The 26721-nt window shown below is 39.4% G+C and overlaps 5 protein-coding genes across 5 annotated transcripts; 4 read left to right on the forward strand and 1 right to left on the reverse strand.

Moving 5' to 3' along the window:
* The first annotated feature begins 8637 nt into the window (after positions 1-8637).
* On the forward strand, positions 8638-10614 carry LOC106653601 (peptidoglycan-recognition protein LE-like). The gene is made up of 3 exons (XM_014373103.1): positions 8638-9061; positions 9134-9205; positions 10076-10614. Exons 1-3 carry the CDS (start codon positions 8638-8640, stop codon positions 10612-10614), a joined length of 1035 nt encoding a protein of 344 aa, XP_014228589.1.
* Positions 10615-10691: 77 nt separating this feature from the next.
* On the reverse strand, positions 10692-12848 carry LOC106653609 (ankyrin-1-like). The gene is made up of 2 exons (XM_014373115.1): positions 11389-12848; positions 10692-10719 (listed from the first exon to the last, which is right to left on the reverse strand). Exons 1-2 carry the CDS (start codon positions 12846-12848, stop codon positions 10692-10694), a joined length of 1488 nt encoding a protein of 495 aa, XP_014228601.1.
* A 4428-nt stretch (positions 12849-17276) lies between these two features.
* On the forward strand, positions 17277-18944 carry LOC111694454. Its single transcript, XM_023462788.1, has one exon. It carries the CDS (start codon positions 17391-17393, stop codon positions 18738-18740), a length of 1350 nt encoding a protein of 449 aa, XP_023318556.1. The 5' UTR covers positions 17277-17390; the 3' UTR covers positions 18741-18944.
* Positions 18945-20441: 1497 nt separating this feature from the next.
* LOC106654804 lies at positions 20442-22321 on the forward strand. The gene is made up of 2 exons (XM_014374832.2): positions 20442-21236; positions 21317-22321. The coding sequence occupies exons 1-2, from the start codon at positions 20669-20671 to the stop codon at positions 22066-22068; spliced, it is 1320 nt and encodes a 439-aa protein (XP_014230318.1). The 5' UTR covers positions 20442-20668; the 3' UTR covers positions 22069-22321.
* An 812-nt stretch (positions 22322-23133) lies between these two features.
* LOC106655339 lies at positions 23134-26166 on the forward strand. Its single transcript, XM_014375672.1, has 4 exons — positions 23134-23362; positions 24284-24781; positions 24849-25190; positions 25255-26166. The coding sequence occupies exons 2-4, from the start codon at positions 24286-24288 to the stop codon at positions 25668-25670; spliced, it is 1254 nt and encodes a 417-aa protein (XP_014231158.1). The 5' UTR covers positions 23134-23362; positions 24284-24285; the 3' UTR covers positions 25671-26166.
* The last annotated feature ends 555 nt before the right edge of the window (positions 26167-26721 follow it).

Below are 26721 nucleotides of genomic sequence, written 5' to 3' on the forward strand. Positions count from 1 at the left end.
TTCCTGATCTGCACTTATGTTGCATTTTGGCGACACATGTGCAATACCCGTATGTATGCTGATATTTTTGCTATCTTGATTGTTGCATTTCACCGATAATGTTGAGTTTATGTGGAAAAATAGCATCTTTTCAAAATTGTCGTTTGATGTGAATTCAAATAAACTACCTTTTGTACTGTTATTTAATTTAATTTTGCTATATGTAAAAGGGTTAGAAATTGAATTGTCGAAGAATTTCGTTTCACATGACTTAATTGGTTTTAGATTTACCCAATTGCTTGGACAGGAAATTATTCCCTTATTATTGTTGTACTCGCTTAATTCTGATGTGTTTTTACATTGATAATTTCTATTAAGTTCTAGTAATATGTCTCCGCAAATTTGTATGGATGCAGTCATCTCATTTTGCCATTTCTGATTGACTGGATAAGTGGTCATTTCCCATGCGTATGCTATTATTTTTGTCTTTAATGCGATTTTAATTTCGATTATCAAGCGATTATTCCATAACTTGTATCTCAATTGAGCGATTTTGTTTATATTATTTTTGGCTTTTCAAGATTGGAGCTTTTTTAATATTACTTTCCAGTTCAAGGCGTCTTTTAATAGATGCATATATATCTGGAGATAATATGTTTTTTGAAATTATATTTTCTCTTAATTCTGAAATTAGATTATTGAATTTACAAACTCCGTTGTTTTTGTCGTTTTCGTTTTTAAGGGATGATACTACTGACGTTTCTTTTTTTATTTTAGTGTAAGTTTCAAGGAGTGCATTTAACTTTAACTCTCTCTCCGTCCACTCGTTATCTATTAAATTTTGAATAAATATCGTGTAATTTGAAATATTTAAGTCAGTAGCGTCATATTGTAATTTTTCTTCCGCGTTTAAATATTCAAAAAGTTCATCATATGGCAGTGAACCTTCATTGCTATGTGATATTATCGAATTCTGGTTTTCCGTTCATTTTCTTAGTATGTCGGCATGTACACCCCTTGCCACCATGGGTTGTAATGCGACAGCGTCTAACCACCTTGTGTCGTTATCACATCTTTGATGTTCTCGATTTGGAAGGTATATAAATGATATTATTGCTATGGCTTCGTTAGATTTTACTTCTCCTATTCTGTCGAAGATTATACCTGGATTTGTTACTTCTTTGATTACTATTTCTGCTGTTTGTCTTGATTGCAGCAATGAGAACATAAATATCAAAAATATTGACATTTTTCCTGAAATCTTCGAGCGTGTTATTTATTGTAATTTATTGTATATATTTATTGTATATTGTATGTATTGTTATTTATTGTAATTAATAACAAGGTTGTTTATATTTTTTTACTTCGCTTCTATATATGATCTTTTAAGTCTATTTGCGTGTATTTTTTTACATTTGCCCTTAATTTTAATGGTTAATTCCTTCTTATTGCTCCAACTCGACAACAAGTCTAAGAAATAAATAGTTTATTGTTAAATCCCGACCACGGGATCTAACAATAATATTAACGGTTTTGCTATTGTCTTATCGACACTGTGATCATGTTTATATTAAAAATAAATTAGTTTGAATGTTGTTTCCACCGACGAAACAAGCCATACTACGAGAACATCAATTTTACTCAGTCATATTATTCTCGGTTGTAGTAACTAGAAGAATCCATCGTTTGATTTAGACACTAAAATGGATAACAGTGAGAAGAAATCCGAAGAACTTGTCTCTAAAAATAATTTGAGTAATCAAGGCAAAGATTTCACGTGCGACAAATGTGAAGAGAAATTTGAGTTCCGAAGTCATTTGAGTAGGCATCAAATATCAGAACACAAAGGCAACAAAGATTATACATGCGACCAGTGCGAGAAGAAATTTATGAAAAAATTGAGTTTAATGACGCACCAAAAATTATTACATAAGGATCGTGATGATTTCACATGCAAAAAGTGTGAAAGGAAATTTGAAAATAAATCAACTTTACTCAAACACAAAAGAATATTCCACGAAATTTTCAAAGATTACTTATGTGAAAAGTGCGCCAAGAGATTCGGAAATAAACAGAGTTTGCTTTTGCACATAATGTCAGTTCACAATGATCGCAAAGATTTCACATGCGATGAGTATGAGGAAAGAATAATAAAATCCAATTTTCGCTCTCATCAAAAAATAGTAAAAGGTGATTGTCGCAAAGATAACACATGTGACAATTGCGAAAGAAAATTTCGAATCAAATCCCAATTGCTCAACCACCAAAAAACAGTACATGAAGGTCGCAAAGATTACGCATGCGACAGGTGCGAAAAGAAGTTTGGGCTTTCAAAAGCTTTGATCAGACACAAAAAGACAGTACATGAAGGTCGGAAAAATTACGCATGCGACTATTGCGAGAAAAAATTTTTATATAAATCAGATTTGTTAAGGCACCAAGAGACAGTACATGATGGTCGCCAAGATTTTACATGCGACAGGTGTGAGCAAAAATTTGGACGTCAAAGTTCTTTGATCAGACACCAAAGGACAGTCCACGAAGGTCGCAAAAATTACGTATGTGACAAGTGCGAACAGAAATTTTCGCAGAAACCGCAACTGCTCTCCCACCAAAAAGTAGTACACGAAGGTCGAAAAGATTACGGATGTGACAAGTGCGAGAAGAAATTTGGACAGAAACAGTATTTGCTCGTCCACCAAAGGACAGTGCACGATGGTCGGAAAGATTACGCATGCGACAAATGCGAGAAGAAATTTGGAGATAAAAGCAATTTTAATAGACACCAAAAATTAGTTCACGAAGGTTGCAACGTTTTTGCATGCGACAAATGCGAGAAAAAATTTGGGCTTCAAAGCAATTTAATAAAACATCTAAGAACAGTTCACGAAGGTCGCAAAGATTACGCATGCAACAGGTGCGAGAAAAAATTTACAGAAAAAAGGTCTTTGCTCACTCATCTAAAGACAATCCATGAGGGTCTCAAAGATTACGCATGCGACAGATGCGAAAAGAAATTCGGGTTGAAATCTAATTTGATCAAACATCAAAAGACAGTCCATGAAGGTCAAAAAAATTACGCATGTGATAATTGCGAAAAGAAATTTGGGTATCGAAGCAATTTGGAAAAACATAAAAAAACAGTACATGATGGTCGCAAAGATTTTTCATGTGACCAATGCGAAAAGAATTTTGGACTAAAACAGCATTTGCTTGTACACCAAAAGACATTCCATGAAGGTCGGAAAGATCTGGATGCGATAGATGTGAGAAGACATTTGGACGCAGAAGGAATTTGATCAAACAACAAATTTCAGTATACAACGTTTCGCTATAAAGTTGAAAATAAATATAAGGCTCTATGGAATTTGAGTTGACACCGAAAAAAGTTCATAAAATTCACATAAACTACCAATTGGACCATTCTCGAAGTTTCAAGCGATTACGTGTATGATTTTATTTCTCACGTATGATTGGCATATAAGGGCAAAGACTTTACATGTGAATGTGTTAAAAGAAGTACGGATTAAAAATTAATTTGACTGATCATAAACGAGTTATTTAAGAAAAATGTGAAGAATTGTGATCTCAATAAAACTTACCCAACAATGAACAAAGTAAAATGAACCTCCTACTACTTCAACAAGTCTCGAACTCACCAAAAAATCTGAATTCTACAATAGTTTCTTAAATGGTCAATACTGAAAATAAATACTACAACATACTGACTATAGGAATATTTTTGATGAAATACAATGAAGTTTTGTTGGAGCTAGTTTTGTTCGCATGATTAGATGAGCTAATTGTATAATAATCATATTCATCACGACAAAAACTTTTTTATAATAATTTGCTTTGCAATTTACATTGATTATTTTTCAATCAAAACTTTTTAAATTTCAATTTTTAAAAGCAAAGCTTGTGGCTTGCAATGCATGATGGATAATCATAAACATGCGCGATGCATCCAATCGTACGTCAGATGATAATCAAGGTTTTATGAATAGTGACAGCTTGGAGAACTAATTGTAGTCGCGTATGCTCTGAATAGTACATCAAGGAATAATTGTTTGCATTTCATGAAAAGCGTTGATTTTCTTCTTGATCATTGTAAATATTTATAGAAAATTGTTCAACTGTTCGAGTACACGTTTTTCAAAAATCCGAATAAAAATTTTGTCAATATGATTGTGCCTTACCTAAACCTATGAATTATGAACAATGATCACACCTTTGTCCACTTTCGTGGCGGTGCTTTAGTTTTGAATCCGACGGAATTTTGCGTACTACTGATTAAAAATTATTCCGAGCATTTTTTGTCAATTTCGTTCACGTAGAAATAAATAAAACTGAAATAAAATTAAGAGTCGAAACAAATTAATGCGTTTGATTAAACAATTTTTTTATTTAAATAACGAGAAAAGTTTACAGCATTAAACAACACCAGACATTACAAAAATAACGAAAATGAACTTATCGCTATCATGAGCTTTGGAATGTAGTTGCCAAGCAAATATTACATAAATCTTGGTTCTCTAGCACATCAAGGACCATATCACAGCAGAGAATAGGCAGTCGTTTATGTGTAATCTCATAGAAACAATCCAGTGCCCAGCTCCGGAAAAATCCTCTCGACATGATTTCGCACAGATATAAAAAACAAGCCTTATGTTGCTTTGTTGTGAGCAAAAGCATCCATAGATCATGAGATTTTGCTAACTGGAAGTAGTTCCTATATGTGATTTGTTTAGCTGCCTCTTCGGGTCGTAACTGTATCAAGTCGTAGAGAGACAAACTCGGAATAACCATTATCTCTTTAGCTTCTGTCACGAACTCCGTGTCGTCATACCAAGATTTTTCAAGATCCATCGAGTTAGCGAACAGTTTGTATTTAGCAAAAAATTTCATAATCTTCAAGGCGTCGCTTCGATACAATTCGTATCCTTTTTTTTCAAGACTTTCGACGACGGCCAGAGCACCCGATGCTAATTCCAATTCCAAATCGCTCCTATTTTTATAACGTTTGGATACAATTATATCGGGAAAAGCAAAATTAGACAGATCAGCGCCATGATCCAAGAGTACATCAATCTCATTGAGCAAAAGACGCGCCACGGCTAATTGTAGCGGTGTTCGGCCCAACTTGTCTCGAGCGTTGACCTGCAATGGATGATATTTTTCATTGCTGAGCTCGAATAATATCTTTGCAAATTCTTCGTCGTGGCGGCTATCATGGAAAATGATGTGCAAAGAGGTCGATCCCTCCTCAGTGGCCAGATTTGGATCGGCGCCCCTTTTCAGCAGCTGTTTGACCAAAATTTTTTTCTGGCTAACCAGAGCATAGTGTAAGGCTGTATGACCCAAATCGTCCTGGGCGTTGATCTGGACTGGATGGTATTTTTCATCGCTGAGCTCGAATAACATCTCAAACAATTCTTCATCGTCGAAGTTACCATTGCACGCAATGTGCAAAGGGGTCAATCCTTCCTTATTGGCCACATTTGGATTGGCACCTCTTTTCAGCAGCAATTCTACGACTTTTTTGGTACCATTATTCAGAGCAAAGTGCAGTGGTGTGTTTCCCAACTCGTCTCGCGCGTCGATCTGCACTGGATGATATTTTTCGTCACTGAGCTCGAATAGCATATTCAACAAATCGCTAATATAGCTGGAGTGACTATTGCAAATTATGTGCAAAGGGGTAAATCCCTCCTTATTGGCTAAATGAGTGCTGGCGCCTCTTTTTAGCAGCAACTCTACCAACATGTTGTGTCCTTTCTGGAGAGCCAAGTGTAGGGGTGTGTTACCAAAATCGTCTCGGGCGTCGATTTGAACTGGATGATATTTTTCGTCGCTGAGCTCGAATAACATCTTCGCCAATGGGACGTTATCGTCATTTCTCTTGCAAATGTTGTGCAGAGGTGTCCAACCCTTTGCATTGGTCAAATTTGGATTGGCGTCACCTCTGAGCAGAAATTCGAACGTCTTCTTGGGTCTGTAATTGAGAATCAAGTGCAGGGGTGAGTCACCTGTTTCTGGCACGAGGCAATTGGGATCAACTCGGCCGAGCTCGAGAAATTTACAGACAACTAACTCGCAGCCATGCCTGCACGCCACATGGAAATGCGTTAATCCAAATTCATCGGTGTAATTAACGTCAAATCTGTTATATATTTTGAACAGCTTGCGGACGAGGCCCCTGTAGTCTTTTGTAACTTTTCCAAACAAATGATGCACTGCTGTAGTGCGTCGCGGCGATGGCTTGCCGTTTTTATCAACATAGGGCTCGTCTTGGTAGCCGGTTTGGATAACAAAGTTGATAAATGGACTTGGAATCCCATTTTTACGGTATTTCATTTCCTCCAAGACGAGCCTATCAATTTCTTCCCGTCGGAAAATGTCCCGTAAATTCGGAAGTGGGTCTGTCCAATTTTCGATCAAATCATAAAGTTGACGAAGAAATTCACGTCGTTCCTCTTCGACCTCCCATGTGACATTTTCACGCATAGCTTTCAATTTTATTATGTTGTCTTGGCTAAAACGACGACGTTTAAAATCATGGTATTCGGGCGTATCTATTGAATAGTAACGAATTTGGTTATTTTCGTCAAGCTTGTACATCTTTTTCAGCACTCACATACACAACACACGGTCACTTGTAATTTAAGATATTTTTCAATTTTTTCACGAAAATCACGTGTTAATTCAGTCGTCGCGATCTTTACTTCTTCACTTTAAGGCGTCGTGACGTGGACTGACTATACTGCATAGAATTCCATATTCATGTAGAGAGAAAGAGAGAGTAAATGAAATTCGACACTAACCTATAGTAGAGAGAAAGTAAAAAACGTGTCGTTTAACGGCTATAGCCGTCTGCCGTCCGCGTGGATGTGCACATGTGCGAGAGAGAAAGTTAGACAGACGTATGCAGACGCTACAAAATTGAATAGTGAGACTACTACGTTGCAGTAAGGCTGCTTTCACACAACTTGAATTAGATATAATAATTTAGTTGATTCTGTTCCACGACTAGCGACTGATGCGATCATATAGAAAAAATTGAATGAAATCGATTTTTCTTGAAATTTATGCTTCTTATCGTAATTGAATTCTATTTTTATCAAAATTACCAGATTTTTACCATTCTTATTATTTGTCCGAATTTTCTTTTCTATGTTTATAAATTAATTATACATTTTAATTAATTATACACAATTTGGCAGCCATATATCACTTTTATTCATTAGTATTCATTAGTAAACAAAAAATGCTGATATCTCCCAATACCTTTGAAAGTGCTTGCTTTTGTAGCCATTTTCATGTAGAACAGTCCCTGAAAATTTCAGCACATTTGCTCAAATGGTTTACATGGAAAGTTAAGGTATCAGAGCAATTTTGTGATGAAACGTAACTGCCCAACAGTTAAAAAAAACAAAAATACACCAATCTATGTCATAATGATACTGTGATGTCACTGAGGCTGCTTAAAACTTTTTGGACAGTAAAAAACAGTAATTCAACTTAAATTTTCAATATATTAGACCCGCAAGGACAACGTTCAATTATCCCAGACATCCACACAAAGCCACATGCGTCAATTTTATTATTACATTTTATAAGTTGTACTAAAATGTTAGTTACCAGTTTCCACATAAAACCCATATTAGTGTATACTATCAACCAACAATATCAAACAATATCAATCAATACGCTAATATCAGTTTCCACATAAAACCCATATTAGTGTATACTAAGTTGATTATGTCCTAATCAACTTTTCACACAAATATGCACAATCTCACATTAGAACTTGAACCCAGTCCTCCACCTATTCACTAACATTCATAAAACATTAATCACTGGATCTATAATTGGAAATAAAATCACTAAAAATTGATCAATTATCAATTATTACAGTCATATAGACATACATAAAGTACAGTGACATACATATACACTCATGTATATATGTCAATTTACATATGTACTTCTGTATTTCTTGAATTTGAACTGCTAAAAATTTCACATTTTCATAAAAAGCTATTGAAACTTCTTCATAGCTTCATTATGGAACACTATGTTGAGTTGCAAAGATATAATTGCACTCTACATATACTTTTTTCAATTTCAAAAAAATGTAATATTTAGCCATTGGAAAATCAAGAAGCAGTCAGCAGACTGTTGACATCCGGGCTCGCGCACGTAAGTGAGAGAGACACAGACAGAAGATATCGATGAGCCGAAAGCCACGTGCTGCGAGTGGTGGCGTTATTGTACACCTATAGTCATGTAAACAAACAAATTTCTGCTTGGATGTATTCTAATCAAAGAATGAAACGAGTATCTATAGATGGCATTACCGACTTATGAATGTCCGGAGATTCATGAAAGAACGGCAATGTTTTTATGAACGCGTCTTACGATCCTACTGAACCGTCGTTGGACGTTGGACCATCACTCGAAGCTCGCTTTACATCCACAGCGCAACGCTCGTCGATTCGTGCTTGCCTTTGTTACATCCTCGTTGAGTCATTTCGTCTTTCTGCTGTCCGACTGCGTAATGTAATTCTGGAACGCTTCGACGCACTCCGCGTGATCGGAAAGTAAAGTGATCAGTATTAGCAGTTGTGCTCGTGGTGTACGTGCGCCGCGGCAGTCATGTCAAACAACATTAATCGTGTGAAAACATCGTCGCAGAAGCAGTGCATCAGCGACGAGACCGGGTCCGAGAGTGGAGGCAGTGTCGACGAAAGTCAAGTCGATTCGATAACAAGCGAGATCGACGACGAGGATGTGAGTTCTGGTGATGCTGGGCATGAACGGCAAGTGCAGGTCGCAACCAACATCGCCGGGGAGTCCCAACCGCCGCAGAACTTCGGTGAAATTAGCTTCAGCGACTCTTCCAAAATTCAAATAGGACACAGGATCACGTACAGGGCCCCGGTGCACATAACGCAGCACGTTTATACAGGCCCGGTCGACGAAAAGAGGGTGGTCGATGCACGAAACTTCGTAAAGCAGAACATCGACATTGGTAGTAAATCTTCGGTCTCGTTGGAACCTGGGAATTTTTTTTCCAGTAGTAAGTTTATTCTTGTTATTTGGCATTGCCACTCTTTTTCGACTTATTCAAAATTATAATCAACACCTTTAGGCTGGTCGAATGTCAAGAAGGTTTGCAGCGATATCTTCACTGGTACCAACTCGTCAGAAGTTCCACATAATGGTATCTTTTCTTTTGATTTTTATCGATAAATTTCCTCGACCCTCTTCGATTCGTATGATCGATTATTGAAGCATCATTGCCAACAACGGACGGTATTTTGAACACTTGATTGATTATATGAACTAATGCATCTTAAACTTCGTAAACACATTTTTAGGAATTTTGTTGACCGAAAAAATGGTACTACGTATAACTGTAATACATAATAATCACAGCAACGCAAGAATATACATGGTAGAAATGTTAAATATTAATTATGGCATAATGACTATAAAAAATATAGACCAGTTTTTAATCATTTTGAGTACCTACCACTAGATGGCGTGTACCATTATCGGTAAAATCTGCAAGTGACAAAGTAAAGATAATAGCATAATTCGAGCAGAGTTTCGAAAAAAAATTAAAAGAATTTTATTGATTGATATCAAATATCATTGAATTCAAATTAATACGTTTAATTTTTATCAACTTCAGAAAGTAAATTTAAATGTTAATTTACACGAATTTTAGTCAAATATGATCTTAAAAATGTTGAACATTTCTGTTAGTGTCGTGTAGAACCGACAAATGGGTAAATTACACAGCTTCAAATTAGACGTTTTAGTATCCATTTATTTCTATAGCTTGAAGTGTCAATGAATCTATCTATATACGTTCATTGGTTTCTTATGACGATTCGTATGAATCTTTTCGCGCTTTACGTAAATGCCTTCAACCTTAAAGAATTTCAATCGTCTTGTCCCAATCGAATATTGTGCCATGTACTTATCCGGTAAAAAGTATTGTCTTTTAAAGACTTTGATTAAGCTTTTAAAGAATTAATAGAATGAATAAAAAACTAATGGGCAGTTATTTTCCTCGCTTTTGCAGAATCCACATTTCGCTTACAATTCGTCCAGCGCAACGAATGGAACGCCGAGCGAGCCCGGGACCCGCCGGAGCCGCTGTCGACCCTGCCGGCGATCTTAGTGATAATAAGTCACACGGTCACGAGGTTCTGCTTTCGCAAGGGCGACGGTGCCAGAATCGTACTCAGCTGCCAGCAGCATCACAAATACGCCAACGGCTGGTCCGACATCGGTTACAATTTTCTCGTGGGCGGCGACGGCCTCGTCTATGTCGGCCGGGGCTGGGGCGTCGTGGGCGCGCACACCCTGAATTACAACACCTGCAGCATCGGCATCTCCCTCGTGGGCACCTTCAACGAGGTCGAGCCGAGTCTGCCTCAGCTCGCGGCCACGCGCAACCTCATCGAGTACGACGTCGAGCACGGCCATATAGCGCGGGATTACGCGCTGCTGGGCCAGAGACAGTGCCGAGACACCCTGAGCCCCGGCAATGCAGCTTACAACATCATCAAGAGCTGGGAGCATTGGTCGCCCGTCGTACCATCGATTCCGCGACGATGAACAATTCCGACGCGACTTCATACCTGTATTTTATCGAATCTTTTTTTATTTACAAATTTTCATCCTAATTGCGTGGCTTAGATGTAATTTACTCTTTGACAAATTCTGAAATAAAAACCATCAGCTGAAAATTCAACTATATTCGTTTAAAAATACTTGAAAAATAAAACGAATGTTTTGATACAGAATTTTATTTTCATTACAATTGTAAACTCATTTTATTGAATTAATTTACATTTATAAATAATTAATTTACATAAACATAAATTGAAAGTGAATAAACTCATATTTTACAATATTTCATTTTAATAAGTTTTCTTACGGGAATTTTTACAATATTCAATGATACTTTACCAAAAATTGGATCTTTTATGAAAACAAAGTTCATTAAAATTTAGAATGCAATCTATTTCTGAAATATTTTAGGTGTACACATTTTTTATTCGAATAACATGGAAAGTCTGCTACATTAAACAACACCAGACATTAAAAAAATATTGAGAATATGTTTCTCGCCATGATAAACTTCAGATTGTACTTGCCAAGCAAATATTACAAAAATCTTGGTTCGTTAGCTTATCAAGGATCATAGCACAGCAAGGAATCGGCAGTCGATAGGGTGTTATCTCATAGAAACAATCCAGTGCCCAGCTCCGAAAAAATTCTCCCCATATAATTTCGCCCAGATATAAAGAACAAGCCTTATATTGCTTATATAGCAAACGCACACATTTTCTAGGGTCTATATATATAGACTTGCAGTAGTCTATATACATGAATTCTCTAGTTGCCTTTTTGTATGCCTTCTTCGTGCGACGATCGATCGAGTTAGCGAACAGTTTGCATTCAGCAAAAAATTTCATGATCTTCAAGGCGTCGCTTCGATACAATTCGTATCCTCTTTTTTCAAGGCGTTCAACGATGGCCAGAACGCGAGGAGCTAATAGAAATTCTTTTCCCCCATTTTTATAATACTCGGATACAATTATATCGGGAAAAGCAAAATTAGACAGATCAGTGCCATGATCCAAGAGTACATCAATCTCATTGAGCAAAAGATGCGCCACGGCTAATTGTAGCGGTGTTCGGCCCCACTTGTCTCTAGCATTGACCTGCAATGGATGATATTTTTCATTGCTGAGCTCGAATAATATCTTTGCAAATTCTGTATGGTGGCGGCGATCATTGAAAATGATGTGCAAAGATGTCGATCCCTCCTTGGTGGCCAAATTGGGATCGGAGCCCTCTTTCAGCAGCAGTTTTACCAAACTTTTGTTCTGGCTAATCAGAGCATAGTGTAAGGCTGTGTGACCCAAATTGTCCTGGGCGTTTATGTGCAACGGATGATATTTGATGTTGCTAAACTTGAATAACATCTTCACCAATTCTTGATCGTCCAAGTTACCATTGCACGCAATGTGCAAAGGAGTCAATCCTTCCTTATCGGCCACATTTGGATTGGCGCCTCTTTTCAGCAGCAACTCCACCAACATTCTGTTTCTGTTCTTCAGAGCCAGGTGCAACGGTGTTTTACCTGACCTGTCCCGAGCCTTGACCCGCACTGGATGGTATTTTTTCTCGCTGAACTTGAATAACATTATCGCCCAACAGACGTTATCATTATTTATGCAAATGTTGTGCAAAAGGGTCATTCCTTCCTCATTGACTGCATTAGGATTGGCGCCTCTTCTAAGCAGCAATTTAATCGTCTCCTCGAGTCTGTAATCGGACTTGAGAAAAATTAAGTGCAGCGGCGAATCGCCTCCGAGCGGCGCGCGGCAATTGGGATCTTGGCCGCGTTCGAGGAATTTCTCCACGACGTCCTCGAGGCCAAACAGGCAGGCTATATGAAAATGGGTCAAGCCACACCCGTCGGCGTAATTCACGTTGAAATTGGCGAATATCTTAAACAGTCCCTTGAGGTGGGCACGAACGTAAACGGCACGGTTTTTGAGTTTAGCAGCACGATGCACCGGCGTGATACGGCGCAACCACGGCTTGCGGTTCTTATCAAGGTCGGGCTTGTCTTTGTAGCCCGCACTGATGGCAAAGCCGATAAATGGACCCGGGACATCGACCTCCAATTCATCCGTGATAAGCCAATCGATTTCGTCCCTTCGGAAAATGCTCAGTAGATTCGGAAGTGGGCCCTCCCATTTGTGTATGAAACGATAAAGGTGAAGACGAAATTTTCGTCGCTCCTCTTCGATCTCCCATTTGACATTCATACGCATAGCTTTTAATTTTATTATTTCGTCTCTCCTACGACGAAAGTAGAAAATTTTTGGCTCTGCAAAACGCGGCTCCCTAAACCCATGTTTAGGGAGATCTTCGTAAAAGTTAACCATCGTTTTGCTCACTCACAACACACAACAACACACAGACTCTTTAAATTTACGATATTTTTAAATTTCTTCTCAAAAATCAATTTTAATTCAGTCGCGATCTTAGCTTCTTCGCGTGGCGGCGTCGCAACGTGAACTGACTATGCTGCACAGAATTCGATATCCATCCGCAGAGAGAGAGAGAGAGAGAGAGAGAGAGAGAGAGAGAGAGAGAGAGAGAGAGAAAGAGAGAGAGTAAATAGGAAATTAGACACACAGCTACGCTCTATACCGAACACAGTAGAGAGAAAGTAAAAAACGTGTCGTTCAACGGCTAGCCGTCTGCCGTCCGCGTGGATGCACACATGCGCGAGATAGAATGTAAGACAGACGCATACGCGACGTTACAGGTCAGAGCAGCGTGGCGCTTTCTCGTGTTAATTCTCATTGGAAAAAATTTAGTTCGAGCCGCCGCAGCTGGCGTTTTTGACAGTACGTACAGTTTTTTTCCATAAGATTAGATGTAAATGGTGACTGCATCGTCACTCATAGGCTCCGCCCCAACGCTCAGAGCGAACAGGCTACTTACACAAAATTTAGATTTAGATATGCAACTTCGTTTATTTCATCCAGCGAACCGACATTTTGAGACAGAATTTAATTTGTATAATAAATATAAAGTCATTATACATTATGGCACATTAGTTCTCTTCGAGGAATTTTTTTCAATGTTCGATGATATTCTCCCAAAAATTGGATATTTTATGAAAATAAAGATTATTACAATTTAGAATGTAATGTTATTCAGATACATGAGGTACGCGAATTTTTTTGAATAACATGGAATGTCGGCAACATTAAATAGCACCAAAGATTATAGTCATCAAGGAAATATTGTATATAATTTGTTTCATTCGCTCTTCGAGGATCAGTAGTGCGTCTGCTACAAAAAACAAAAATAATCTAGTGCCCAGCCCTGAAAACGTGTTTTTTTCGGAGGTCTGAAAAAATTCTTCGAAAAAATTGTTACTAAATCCAATTGAAAAACTGATTTAAATATTGTGTGGGCAATGTATAAACAGATAAATCGATAATTTAATCGTAAACAATAATATCATTAACGATTTTACCATCGCCCCTCAAACACTTATCATATTTATAGAGAAAATAAATTCGTTTGAATGTTGTCTTTGCCGACGAAACAAGTCATAAATAACAAAAGATAAATTTCACTCAATTCATTTTCTTGTCACTTAGTAAGATCCACCGTTTAATTCAGAAACTACAATGGATGAAAGTGAGATACAACCTGAGGAGGTGGTCTCAAAAGATAACTCAAGTAAACACGAAATTACTGATTCAGACGTTTGTGATATTTCTCAGGAGGCATTTATACTAGACTCAAGTGTGAAAACATACCGAGACACATTTCACAATAAAAAAAAAGATTTTGCGTGCGACCAGTGCGAGAAAAAATATGTAAAAAAATCGAGTTTACTTACACACCAAAAATTAGTACACAAAGATCGCGACGACTACTCATGTAACAAGTGTGAGAAAAAATTTGAAAATAAATCAACTTTACTCAAGCACAAAAAGATATTCCACGAAGTTTTCAAAGACTACTTATGCGAAAGGTGCGCGAAGAGATTCGGAAATAAACAGAGTTTACTTGTGCACATAAAGACAGTACACGACAAGTGTCAATTGAAATTGATTCGACGCGAAAAGATAGAACACGAACGTCGCAAAGATTTATACGCATGCGACAAGTGCATGAAGAAATTTAAACAAAAATCGCATTTGCTCTATCATCAAAAGACTGTACACGAAGGTCGCAAAGATTATGCATGTGACAAATGTGAGAAAAAATTCGGATTGAAATCTAATTTGATCAAACACCAAAAAGTCATACATGAAGGACGGAAGAATTATGCTTGCGACAAGTGCGAAAAGAAATTTGGACACAAGTGTATGTTGCTTTTACACCATAAGACAGTACACGACGGTCGGAGAGATTTCGCTTGTGACAAGTGCGAGAAGAAATATGGACGAAAAATAGATTTGTTTAATCACCAACAGACAGTTCACGAAGCTCGTAAAGATTACGCATGTGACAAATGCGAAAAAAAATTTGGACTAAAATGGAATCTGCTCACCCACCAGAAGACGGTACACGAAGGTCGCCAAGATTACACATGCGACAAGTGCGAGAAGAAATTTGCACACAAATGTATTTTGCTTTTACACCAAAAGACAACACACAACGGTCGAAAAGATTACGCATGTGACAAGTGTGAGAAGAAATTTGGGATTCGAAGCAGTTTGGTGAAACATCAAAAAATATTCCACGAAAGTCGCAAAGATTTTGTATGCGACTATTGCTTGAAGAAATTTGGACTCAAATGGACTTTGCTTTTACACCATAAGACAGTGCACGAAGGTCGGAAAGATTACGCTTGCGACAAGTGCGAAAAAAAATTTGGACAACAATCTACTTTGATTAGGCACCAAAAATCAGTGCACGAAAATCGAAAAGATTATGCATGTGACAAGTGCGAAAAGAAATTTGGACTACAATGTACTTTGACTAGACACCAAAAAACAGTCCATTATAGTCGTAAAGATTTCGTATGCGGCATGTGCGAGAAGTTATTTAAACATAAATCAGTTATGATTCGGCACCAAAAGACGGTCCACGAAGATCGCATTGATTACGCACGCCACCGTCGTGAGAAGAAGCTTGAAGAAAAGTGATTTTGTTTAGGCACCAAATGATAGTTCAGATAGCAGATAAGACAAATGGTAGATAAGACAAAGATGTTTAAGAGTTCTCTCGCAAAAAAGCAATCATGTACTTGATTGAATTCGAGGTACTGAAAAAAGTCCACAAAATTTCCAAAAACGATCTATCAGGCAATTTTCGTAGTTTTATTAAGATAACGTATTTGATGAATACGTTAAAATTTTTACATAAAAAGGTAATTTGATTCCCCAGAATTGCTTTGCTTTTTGAATATGAAACGATGTACCAAATAACTGTAAATTTGAACACCATACTCACAAATGTGCGCAATTATACCTAATCTCATGTCAGAAAATTATTAAGTTTTTGTAAATAATTTATTGTTTATATCAAAAGCTCCAATTCGTGCAGCCAAATGCTCGTGTGTCTCATCAAGGATATAATGAAAAATACTAATTATTTCTTGACAATTGTGAATATGTATAGACAACTCATATAGATTTTCAAGTACAAGTTTTTCTAAAATTTCGATAAAAATTGTGCCTATATGATTGTGTCTTACCTGAATTTCATGTTATCAATTATCTTTACACCTTTGTACACTGACCTGGTGGAATAACGTATTTTCAAAGTACATATTTTGGTCTACTTGTTAATTCACTTGTGGTTTAATTAACAATCAAATTATTGCTGACTGTTTATCATAATTTTTCAAAAATTCTGTAATTTCACTAGTACTTCATGAGGAGGATGAGAAGCGTAATCGATGTTTATTTGAAAAATTAGTGGATTTGAGTAAACGAATAGAACAAATATATATTTTTTTTTACCATAATTGTTTTCGTTTTTATTTTAGATTTGAAATTGATGTTGTGCAAAAAGACAAAACAAATTAACATATATAACGTGATCTTATTGAGGCACGAGAATGTCGTGCCTGATTCTACCTCAATCTGTGTTTTTTTTTCTTGCATCAGATGCTATACTACATATTTTGAAACTATGAATGTTCATTTCGATAAGACTCTATAAGCTGTCGGTGTGTAAAAAAAATATCTTTTATTTAAAACTGAATCAGCAGAACAGTTTTCTGGTGTAACAATCAGCAGCCCTCTCTTTTAGATCCTAGAGTAGTATCAAAAATGAAACATTTGATTGGATCAGAGTTTCTTTCGGTCAAACAGGTGTAATATTGTATGTGTCATGTGTACAGTTTTCTGGTGTAACAATCAGCAGCCCTCTCTTTTAGATCCTAGAGTAGTATCAAAAATGAAACATTTGATTGGATCAGAATTTCTTTCGGTCAAACAGGTGTAATATACATTGGTAGGTATACTTTACTATCAAAATACAAAAATTTGAACTATTTTTTAACAAAACACAGAGTTGTCACCTTAACTAACTATATCGTTTCTGAACTCTCGCTATATATTATTTATCAATGGCTTCGAGACTGCGCACAAAGGACATTTTCAACGATCGAAAAAGAAAAATTGTTAAATAAATTTCTTCGTTTTCCCTTTTATTTACAATTATGTACGAAAGTACAAGCGATGTTTACTATGGAACACAACACTCACAGTCGGTGTCAATCGCGCTTCTACACCAGCCAGTTCCGAGTACAACACGCTTTTCCCCATAGTTTTCGCTCTCGAATCGTCCCGCGATAGCTTCGATAAAACAGTTTTTACCTCTCCTCGTCCAAAATGCTCGTCGACGACGATTACGACATGACGATCAAGGATTCGTCGAGCGTCGTGAAAAGCGTAGTCAATGCCAGCAGCGAGCTCGAGGGCGAGGGCCACGTCGAGAGGAAAATTCTGGACGTGTGCTACGCCGCTGTCTCGGTGCCCGGTGGTTATTACGGCAGCGTCTGTAAACGGCTGTGCGTCGCCACCGAGGGCCAAACAGTCAACGGCCAGACGAAGCGACGAGCCGACTCGTACCTGGTGAAGCAGTTGCCGCCCACGAAGATGGCGCGCCGAGTCTTCAAGCACCCGATGACCTTCTGCAAGGAGCTGTACTTTTACGAGACGCTGGCGCCGCTCTACCAGAAGTTGGCAAAGATCGACTTCGCCCCGAGGTACGTGTGGTCGCGTCTGTCGACTCGAAACGGCGACGCCGTGGCGCCGCACAACGACGCCCTGTTGGTCACCCGTTACTTGGAGGACTTCAAGACGATCGACAGATACAAGGGCGCGAGCTTCGAGGAGGCGAAAATCGTCGTCTACACCATGGCTCTGTTCCACGCCACGGGTATCGCGATCAGGCGCAAGAGACCCGACGTCTACCGGCAGATCCAGGAGAGATTCGGCTTTCCGATTCACTCGGAGGACAGCGACCGGGCCAGACGCGAAAACATCGAATCAATGATCGACGACGCCTTTAGAAACCAATCCGAGACGATGTCCCGGATAAAGCTGGATCCGCGCACGGCCGAGTGGCTCAAGGAGACGCAGAGAGACTCGCCGCGGCTCGAGTGCTGCTACCCCAGGGCGCAGAGGAGGGACAAGCAGGGGGACGAGCTGTCCTGCCTCTGTCACAACGATCTGTGGGCCAACAACATCATGATCAGGCAGTCCGAGGTCGTCGACGGCGGCGACATCGACATCGACGACGACAATGTCAGGTTGTTCGAGTCCCTGGAGATATCGGCCAAGCCGAGGTACAACGACGCGCGCTTCGTCGACTGGCAGACGTACTACATAAGCTCGCCCCTGACGGAGCTCGTCTTCTTCGTCTTCGTCACGCTCGAGCTGCCCCTCGCAGCGGAGAAAATCGACGAGCTGTTGGCCATTTATCGCGAGACTCTGCTCTGCGCCGCGCTCAACCACTACGGCATCGATCTGAGCTCGCATCTCGAGGCGGCTCCGTTCAGCGAGCGACTGAGGCGGGACGCTCGCGACGAGCTCTATCACATCGTCAAGTTCGTGAAGATAGCGTCGCTGACGGAGAACGAGGACCCGTTCGATCACATCATGGATCGGGAGACCCTCGATCGGTTGCGCTCCATATTCAAGGTCTATCAAGAGAATAAATGGCTGCGGGAAGAATGACAATGGTTCGACCCGCCCGTGTACAGAAGACGATAGACTCGTACATGGTTTTTATTCAATTTTGTTTTTCTATGTGTTGGGTAATCTTAATTTTTATTTTATTTCGTTAAGTTTGAAATTCAACGGACTCGAGATAGTTCATATTGTAAATGTAAATAGTATATAATCTATATCCCGAATGTTTATGTAAACACTAAAACAATTTTATGAAAAGTCACTATATGAGACTGACGATTTTACAAAATAAATTTTTATGTCTCTATAAACGTAATCGTTACATAAATATTTTTGATCATTTTTTTAGATACACTTTTTCTAGATACACGCCGCAGAACCATTGATATCGCTATAGAGCGCTTAGTGACGAACGAACGAAGGAATAATAATTACGCTGATTAATAAAAAAAATGCCTCACGAGATATAATATGATCGATCCCTCGTTCGAACAAAGAGTCGTATCGATTAATTTATGTCAATCGTCATAAAACATTCACGATTTGGATCTAAAAAATTGTGATGTCATTCGTGGTCTTGCTTCGATAACGCATAATTTTTCAATCGTACAAAAAATTATTACGAAATACGTTTGGATGTTACATATCGTCGTGTAAATTTAAATGTATCTACCGGTGTCGCATCGATACTACGACAGAGTCAACGCGTGTGATGTGTCACGTGAAGACATACTCTTGACATTCGCAGTCGTCTTTTTTTTTCGAGCCCCGCTGGATATACAATACAAACTCAGGCACTCGATTGACCCCTGTAAGTTCGCTATTTCATCTTTAAATTATTTTATATCTCGCAGCGAGCTCTCGTTAATAGCAACTGCAGTGATGGTACATAGCTCTGGTAAATTGCCACGATTTTACGCTGCATCACGCTTCGACATCGAATATTGTATTATTATATTATAGGAAAAGTTTGGGCATCGAAACGTCAAAAAACGAACGTGTTGATATTGTTTTGAAAAGTCACAGTGTTGTTACACTATTCAAGCACTCCTGCGATCGTATATTTTTATCTAATCGTCGTCGCTGTGCGTTCAAAGGCACGTATACGTATTCGAGCGATAATAAAAGCTCGCCCCCGCGCGAATCGAGGTAAAATAAACAAGTCGACAGCTTTACCAATATGCACCAGTAAAAATTAAGAATCGTGCAATCGAGCTGAGAATTTCTCAGCGCTGCTAAGCGCGGGGGGGTCGCAAAAACCGGAGTCGAATCTTATATCGCGTAGTGCATGTGCGTGTCCGAGAGCTATATTCTATATACATATATGTTGTTATTATAATCTGTTCGTATGTAAGGTCGTCGAACTCACTGCTGCGCTTGCGTACGTACACCCGTGCATGTGTAGTATGTATATAGTACATACACAACACACATCGAGCGATGCATCCTTATTATTACTCGTGACTCTTTTTGCACTACTATATATAATACGGAGCTCGCTTCCGAGACTCTACTCCCGCGCGTTCGGTTCGGTCAATTGGCGCATCGCCGGATGGCTCGCTCGCGCGCGCGCGTAGTATATACAATCGAGCCAAGCCCCCCCGAAAAAAAATTCAAAGGCACATGTGCTGATCTCGCCGCCATCGGTCTCGTATATATGTATATAATTTCGTCGTTGGTTTATGCTGCTTCTGCTTCTGTAGGGGTATTGTATTATATATAGAATGCGTGCCGCTGTAGTTTGTAATCGTCCGTCGTGCTAGGCGCGCGATCCAGTTCCCGAGACTCTCGAGTGCCGTGCGTGTGTGTGCTTTTAAGACGCTACTAGAGATAAGAGAATCGTACACAATCATCGTCGTCGTCGTCGTCGTACAATCTTCTGCGCGAGTTCGAAATTAAGTTCGAAGAACTTTTTTACAACGTCAAAACGTATAAAATCGCGGAGCGCGACGATAGTTAGTGATTATTCAGCCATGGCCGAGGCAGCATCAGCAGCATTAGCGCAGGCGGAGGTGATAGCGGAAGCTCCGACAGCTCCGACCCCGGAGATGACCATCATACACGAGATGAAGCTGAGGGACCTGCAGGGCCTGCTGCGCCATCGCTTCCGCAACGACGAGCTCGTCGTCGACAATTACACGTACGAGTCGCTGCTGCCCATCGGCGAGAACTACGGCAGCACGATGTTGAAGGTGCACGCGGTGTATCGCGAGCACGACGAGGACGACTCCGAGCAGAAGGAGCTCGAGCTCGTGGCCAAGATGATGCCCCCGACGGACTTTCAGCGCAGCGTCTTCGACAGCCCCTACACGTTTCGCAAGGAGGCCTTTCTCTATCAGGGCCTCGTGCCGGCTTACAGACAGCTCGAGCGCGACTTCGGCGTGCCCGAGGCCGAGCTCTTCGACATCGTGCCGGGCTTCTACGGCGTGAGGTACACCCTGGCCAATGTCGAGGCCGACGACGGCGGCTTCGACGAGGACGCGGTCATACTCATGGAGAATCTCAAGGTCGCGGGCTATTACACCTGCGACAGAAAGATCGGTGAGTGGTGTGGTGTGTGTGATTTTGTTACGACAGTGACGACGAGTAATTGACGTGCCCTTTTTTTTAAATTTTCGTAGGACTGGACTTGGAGCACGCGCGCGCCGCCATCGAGAGGCTGGCGCGTTTCCACGCGCTCGGCATGGCCATGAAGCAGCACAGGCCCGAAAAATTCGCCCTCATCCGCGAGCGATCCCAGACGCTGGCCTTCAAGGAGAACTCGGAGTTCGAGAAGACGACCGTCTACTTCAAGAATCTGTTCAAGATGGACCCGATGCTGTCGGAGTACAGGGCGAGACTGGAGCGAGCCATGGATATGGACCCGACGGTGGTCTGGTCGTCCCGGCCCACCGAGCCCTGGGCCACGATCGTCCACATGGACTTCTGGGTGAACAACATCATGTTCAGGCGCGACGAGGCGACGGGCCGCGTCGACGACGTGAAATTCGTCGATTTCCAGAACTACATGTACATGAGCCCGTTGAGAGAGCTGGCCTTCTTCGTCGGCACGAATTTCCGGCTCGACGTCATGCTGGAAAAATTCGACGAGCTGATCGACCGCTACTACGACAAGTTCATCGGCACGCTGGAGAGGATGAACTGCGACACGGAGCCGTTCGCGCGGGACAAGTTCGACGAGCGCATGAAGGTGGACGCGTTCGAGGAGTTCACCCACTGTCCGTTCATGCTGCAGATAATGACCAAGGACGTGGACCACGACGCCAAGGCCCAGGACATCAAGCACATGATGATGCAGCAGTCGCTCAACTCGACGTTCCTCGAGCGTCTGAGGCTGCTCGTCAAGACGTTCGCCGCCAAAGGTTGGCTGTGAGATAAAGAGAGAGAAAGAGAGAGATCGCTTATTTTGTTTTTTTTTTTTTTTTTTTTATGAATGCTGTCGAGTGGGTTTTCCCGACTTTATGAATGGCGCATTTGAAGAAAAAAAGAAGTGAATTATTTTTGTTAAACCGATTGTAAGATAGAAATTGTATAATAGCAAAAGTATATAACGTGTAAATATTTTTATTAAAGTAAGCTGCTGTACGAGAAAATATATAACGTTAAGATATTATTTTCTGAAAATAGCGCGAGAGATTTTTTTTTATTTCGTTCTCCTACCCTCTCGATTATCTGAAACTAATGAGCCGATGGCCGATAAAGATATATTGTAAAACGAGATAACGACTGATTTACGGGTAACAGAGCGCGATGACATTTACAATGTTGTTCGTGATTTACGAGTGACATATGACTTGGAATATTGAGCGTAGTTTCATTAAAAAATACCGAATGTTTTAATTGATGATTGAAATCACTGAATACATCTATTATTTTTTAAATACCTGTGAAATTTTATCAAAATTTGACTTCTTAATGCATTAGTTTTATTAAATAATGAAGCCTGATTTACACATGTTTATTAGAATATGTGAAATAAATATTTAGAAAACGTTTAGAAACCAATTACCGATGGAAAAGAAGCAGGTTTTTATTTTGGTATTTAATAACTGCTAATAACTGCTAACATTAGTTGTTGCCATTAAACGATTTTTCATTTCATAATTGATGGAATTTGTTCCAGCCAATATGTTTTGTTTTTAACGAGATTGTTACATTAAATTGTTACATCAAAAGTTACAGTACATTATTCAATCGCTGATAAAATGCATATAATCATTTGATCCATTTATTACAGTTGATAACAGAAGAAAACAAACGAGTATATTAAGTATTAATTAGCTTTCCAGCCTGGAAGGATTAATACATAAAGAATCAAGATCTCATGACCGACTTTGCGTAAATATTTTTGCAGGTGAAAACATCCGAAAAATACTGATTAATCTCACGTAATTGCGAATTTATCGGGCATATCTCGATTGACATTTGCCGTCGCGAGGACGCAACCGTGTCGGTTCAAAAGTATCCGAAAATCTCATTCAACGCGAACGATTTAGTCGTTCGGTTGCAAGAAACGTGTCAAGTACTTGCTTGATTTATTCGTATATTAAAGATTAAATTCTTAAACAAAAATTATTAGCCGGACTTGATCCGCGAAAGTTATATAGAACAAGTCTGAAAGTTAGGTGGTTGAAATCATCTGTCTCCGCCGATCCGTGCAAGAGCAAGTAAGTACTGGTTGGGCTTAAATAATTCAAAACTTTTTAAGCCTCTCGACATATAAGTTTTTTTTAAAATCAGCAGAGCAATTGTAGTGATTGATTTGCTTTAATCTTGCGCAATAGTTATTAGTAGATCACAAGAAAAAAACTGATGGGTTTACCAATCCAATGTTGAGATCAACTCATCGATTTTTATAAATAACACAATCATAAAAAAATTATTTATAAAGCTTAACATATTTTACACAATGCAAAATATTTTTGCTTAATAAAATTCATTCACACGAGTACTTTTTCAAAAATAAGTTTTTTAATAATTTACATGCCTGAGTTTGACGGTAAATTTTGAAAGTAAAACTCGATTTTGAACCTAACTCATACCTTTTTTAGTTTTCACTATTGCGGTTTGTTAATATGACAGCATAACGCAACCTTGAAAACTTGGTTTTTACGATATTTTTTTAATCAGATCCTAAATTTTTCATAGAAATGCTTAATATAAATAAAAGTCTAAAATGCTATTTAAAATGTTTTGGAACGATCATCATCGATAGGCTTGTTTTTTACCAATTCTTCTGTTACAAATGTTAAAGCACATTTTGAATGTAAATGAAAATTTAATTTTTTTTAAATTTAGAGAAGTTTTCAACCACTTTCAATACTATTATACTAGTTTCAACCTTCGCCGCTAGGCGGCGAGTACACTTTATCTGTAAATCTGCAAGTGGCAATGTGAAAATAATTGTATAAGTGTAAGCGTAGTTTTGATTTACACAGATACTTCTAATTCTGATATACATTTTTTTATAAGAAACATTTTCGTTCGCAAAAAACTAGCCACAAAATGTTGAGCATTCCTACCAGGGATAGACAAATTATTAAAGATGCCTTGAAACCTTTTCTATAACGTTAATCCTAACTCATTAGACATGGTTAACAACGATTCCACCCCCACCACCGAACCGATCGTGCTTCGACAGCCCGAGCAGCTTCTTCGGCAAGTACTTGGGCGTGATCTGATCGTCGTCGACTGTCAACAAGTGCCCCTGCTGCCAGCGGGTGAAAATTATGCCAGCTTGATGCTCAAAGTCGACGTCGTCGTTAAGAAAAAGCCGGACGCCGACGACGAGAGGCTCGAGTTGGTGGCCAAAATGGCTCCTGCGACGTCTCTGCAGCAACGCATAGTGAAAATCACGGCCGCCTGGAAGAAGGAAATTTTCATTTTCAAAGAATTGATACCGCTGTATCGAGAGCTGCAGCGAGAGGTCGGCGTCGCGGAGAAGGATCTGATCGACATACTTCCAAAATATTACGGCAGCCGATTGTCGCTCGATCCGAGCAATCGGAACGAAGCCGATCTCGATGCCGTGTTACTCATGGAAAATCTTAAAAGTCTCGGTTACGACACTTACGATCGAAACAAAGGTCAGCTTCATTTTCATATTTCAAAGTAATTAAAATACACTCGATACTGAAAATGAACTTGGCGCAGGTATGGATTTCGCGCACGCGAAAATGGCCATCTCCAAACTGGCGGAATATCACGCGCTTGGCCTGGCTTTCAGAATGAAAAGACCGGAACTTTTCGAAGAAGCCCGAACAATGACGGATACCATACCCTTTGATTTTACCAGCGGTACGACTGCCGGTTTCGAAGACCATCTTTTGAAAATTATTTGCAATGATTCTCGCATGGCCCCTTATCGGGATCGGATAAAGAAGAATCTCGATAAAAGCAAAAATTTTGGTTATTACAATATGAAAGCCGTTGAGCCGTGGCTCACGATAACTCACGGCGACGTTTGGGGTAACAATATGATGTTCAAAGAAGACGGTACGTAGCGAAAAAAGATGATTTTTGTTCTAAAAAAATTATCGAGTACGTATTTTAATTTCAGAAGATAAAAATCCGATCGACATCAAGTTCGTCGACTTTCAAATCGCCTTCGCCTGCAGCCCGATGAAAGACATCCCTTACTTCCTTTGCACCAGCTTACGCATGGACACCTTCATCGATCACTTCGACGATCTGCTGGACGTCTATCACGATCGATTGATCGACTCGTTGACGCGGCTGCGGTGCGACGCCTCGCCGTTTCGGCGCGAACGGTTCGACGAGCAGCTTCAGCGCGACGCGAGCGATCAATTTTCTCGATGCATGCTGACCCTGAAATTCATCACCATGAACACGGCCGAGAACGACATCGACCTGAACGACCTGAAGGGTAGCGTGGTCGAGTCGGAAGCCAACGACGTGTTCGTCGAGCGTCTCTGGCAGGCGATTCGAGTGTTCGTTGAAAAGGATTGGATGTGATTCGCGGGAAAACTTTCGGCCGATCGACGACTTCTTCGCGGAAGAAAAAAAAGATTTTTTTTCAAGAGAGAGAGAGAAGATGAAGAGGAAAAATTGTGGATGAGTCGTCGATTGCTATAAAACACTCGCTTGTACCGCAATGTCGACGAGTATAATCGTTCTATCTGTTCGTATTCTTGCACGTCGTCCATTCAAGTTGTAATATTATGACGAAAGACCTCGCGGAGGACGTCAAGGTCACTGAATCTCGAGCGAATGACGAATTTATTTCATAATTTGCTTATTGTTCGGTCGATTTAGACGATTGCATTCAGACACGATGGCACTATGTCCATTTAAATATCTTCTTTGTTATCTTTCGCAGTAATACAAATTTTATTGAACGTTTAAATTTTCAGTCAAAAATGTTGTTGTACGTAAATAATAGATAAGAATCTGCATTTTTAAGTCACATTGACAATAAAAATCATAGGCTCGAAGAAATGAGCGAAATTATTTTCCGACATCAAAAATTTTATATATGATTTTAACTTTACTATAATAATACGATAAACCTATTAGGTAAAAGATAAAAAAAAAAAATTGAAGTTGCAATGTCATTTGTGGTTTATCAAGAATGACATGCATGTACCGTTAATTATAGATTTTAAAAATAATATCTAGTATCTTAATCAGTGCAAATAGCGATAAGAGAAGTTTTTTTTATTAATGATAGTGAAAACAATTTTTTGATATCAAAATGCACACGTAACGACTTGGTGTATTTTTTGATTTTTTTTTCTTACTGCTACATAAAACTAACACACAAGCTATAACTCATATTGATGTTATTTATTAATTTTTGAAAGGAATTAAGTAAAATGGGTTGACACTCGTAAAATTCGACGATACATTTAATTTGCTTCGTAATATCACAATTAAAACTGTAATCTTTACAGTCCATCTCTTATAAAATTTTGAGCAAACGAAACAAGTGTCATTGTATCAAATAGCGCCACACTTGATTTCGGAATTTAGCTTATTACATTTAAAAACCCCAGCCCACTCGACG

The sequence above is a fragment of the Trichogramma pretiosum genome, unplaced genomic scaffold, assembly GCF_000599845.2.
Source record: "Trichogramma pretiosum strain Unisexual culture from Peru unplaced genomic scaffold, Tpre_2.0 scaffold1, whole genome shotgun sequence".
Lineage (NCBI taxonomy): Eukaryota > Metazoa > Arthropoda > Insecta > Hymenoptera > Trichogrammatidae > Trichogramma > Trichogramma pretiosum.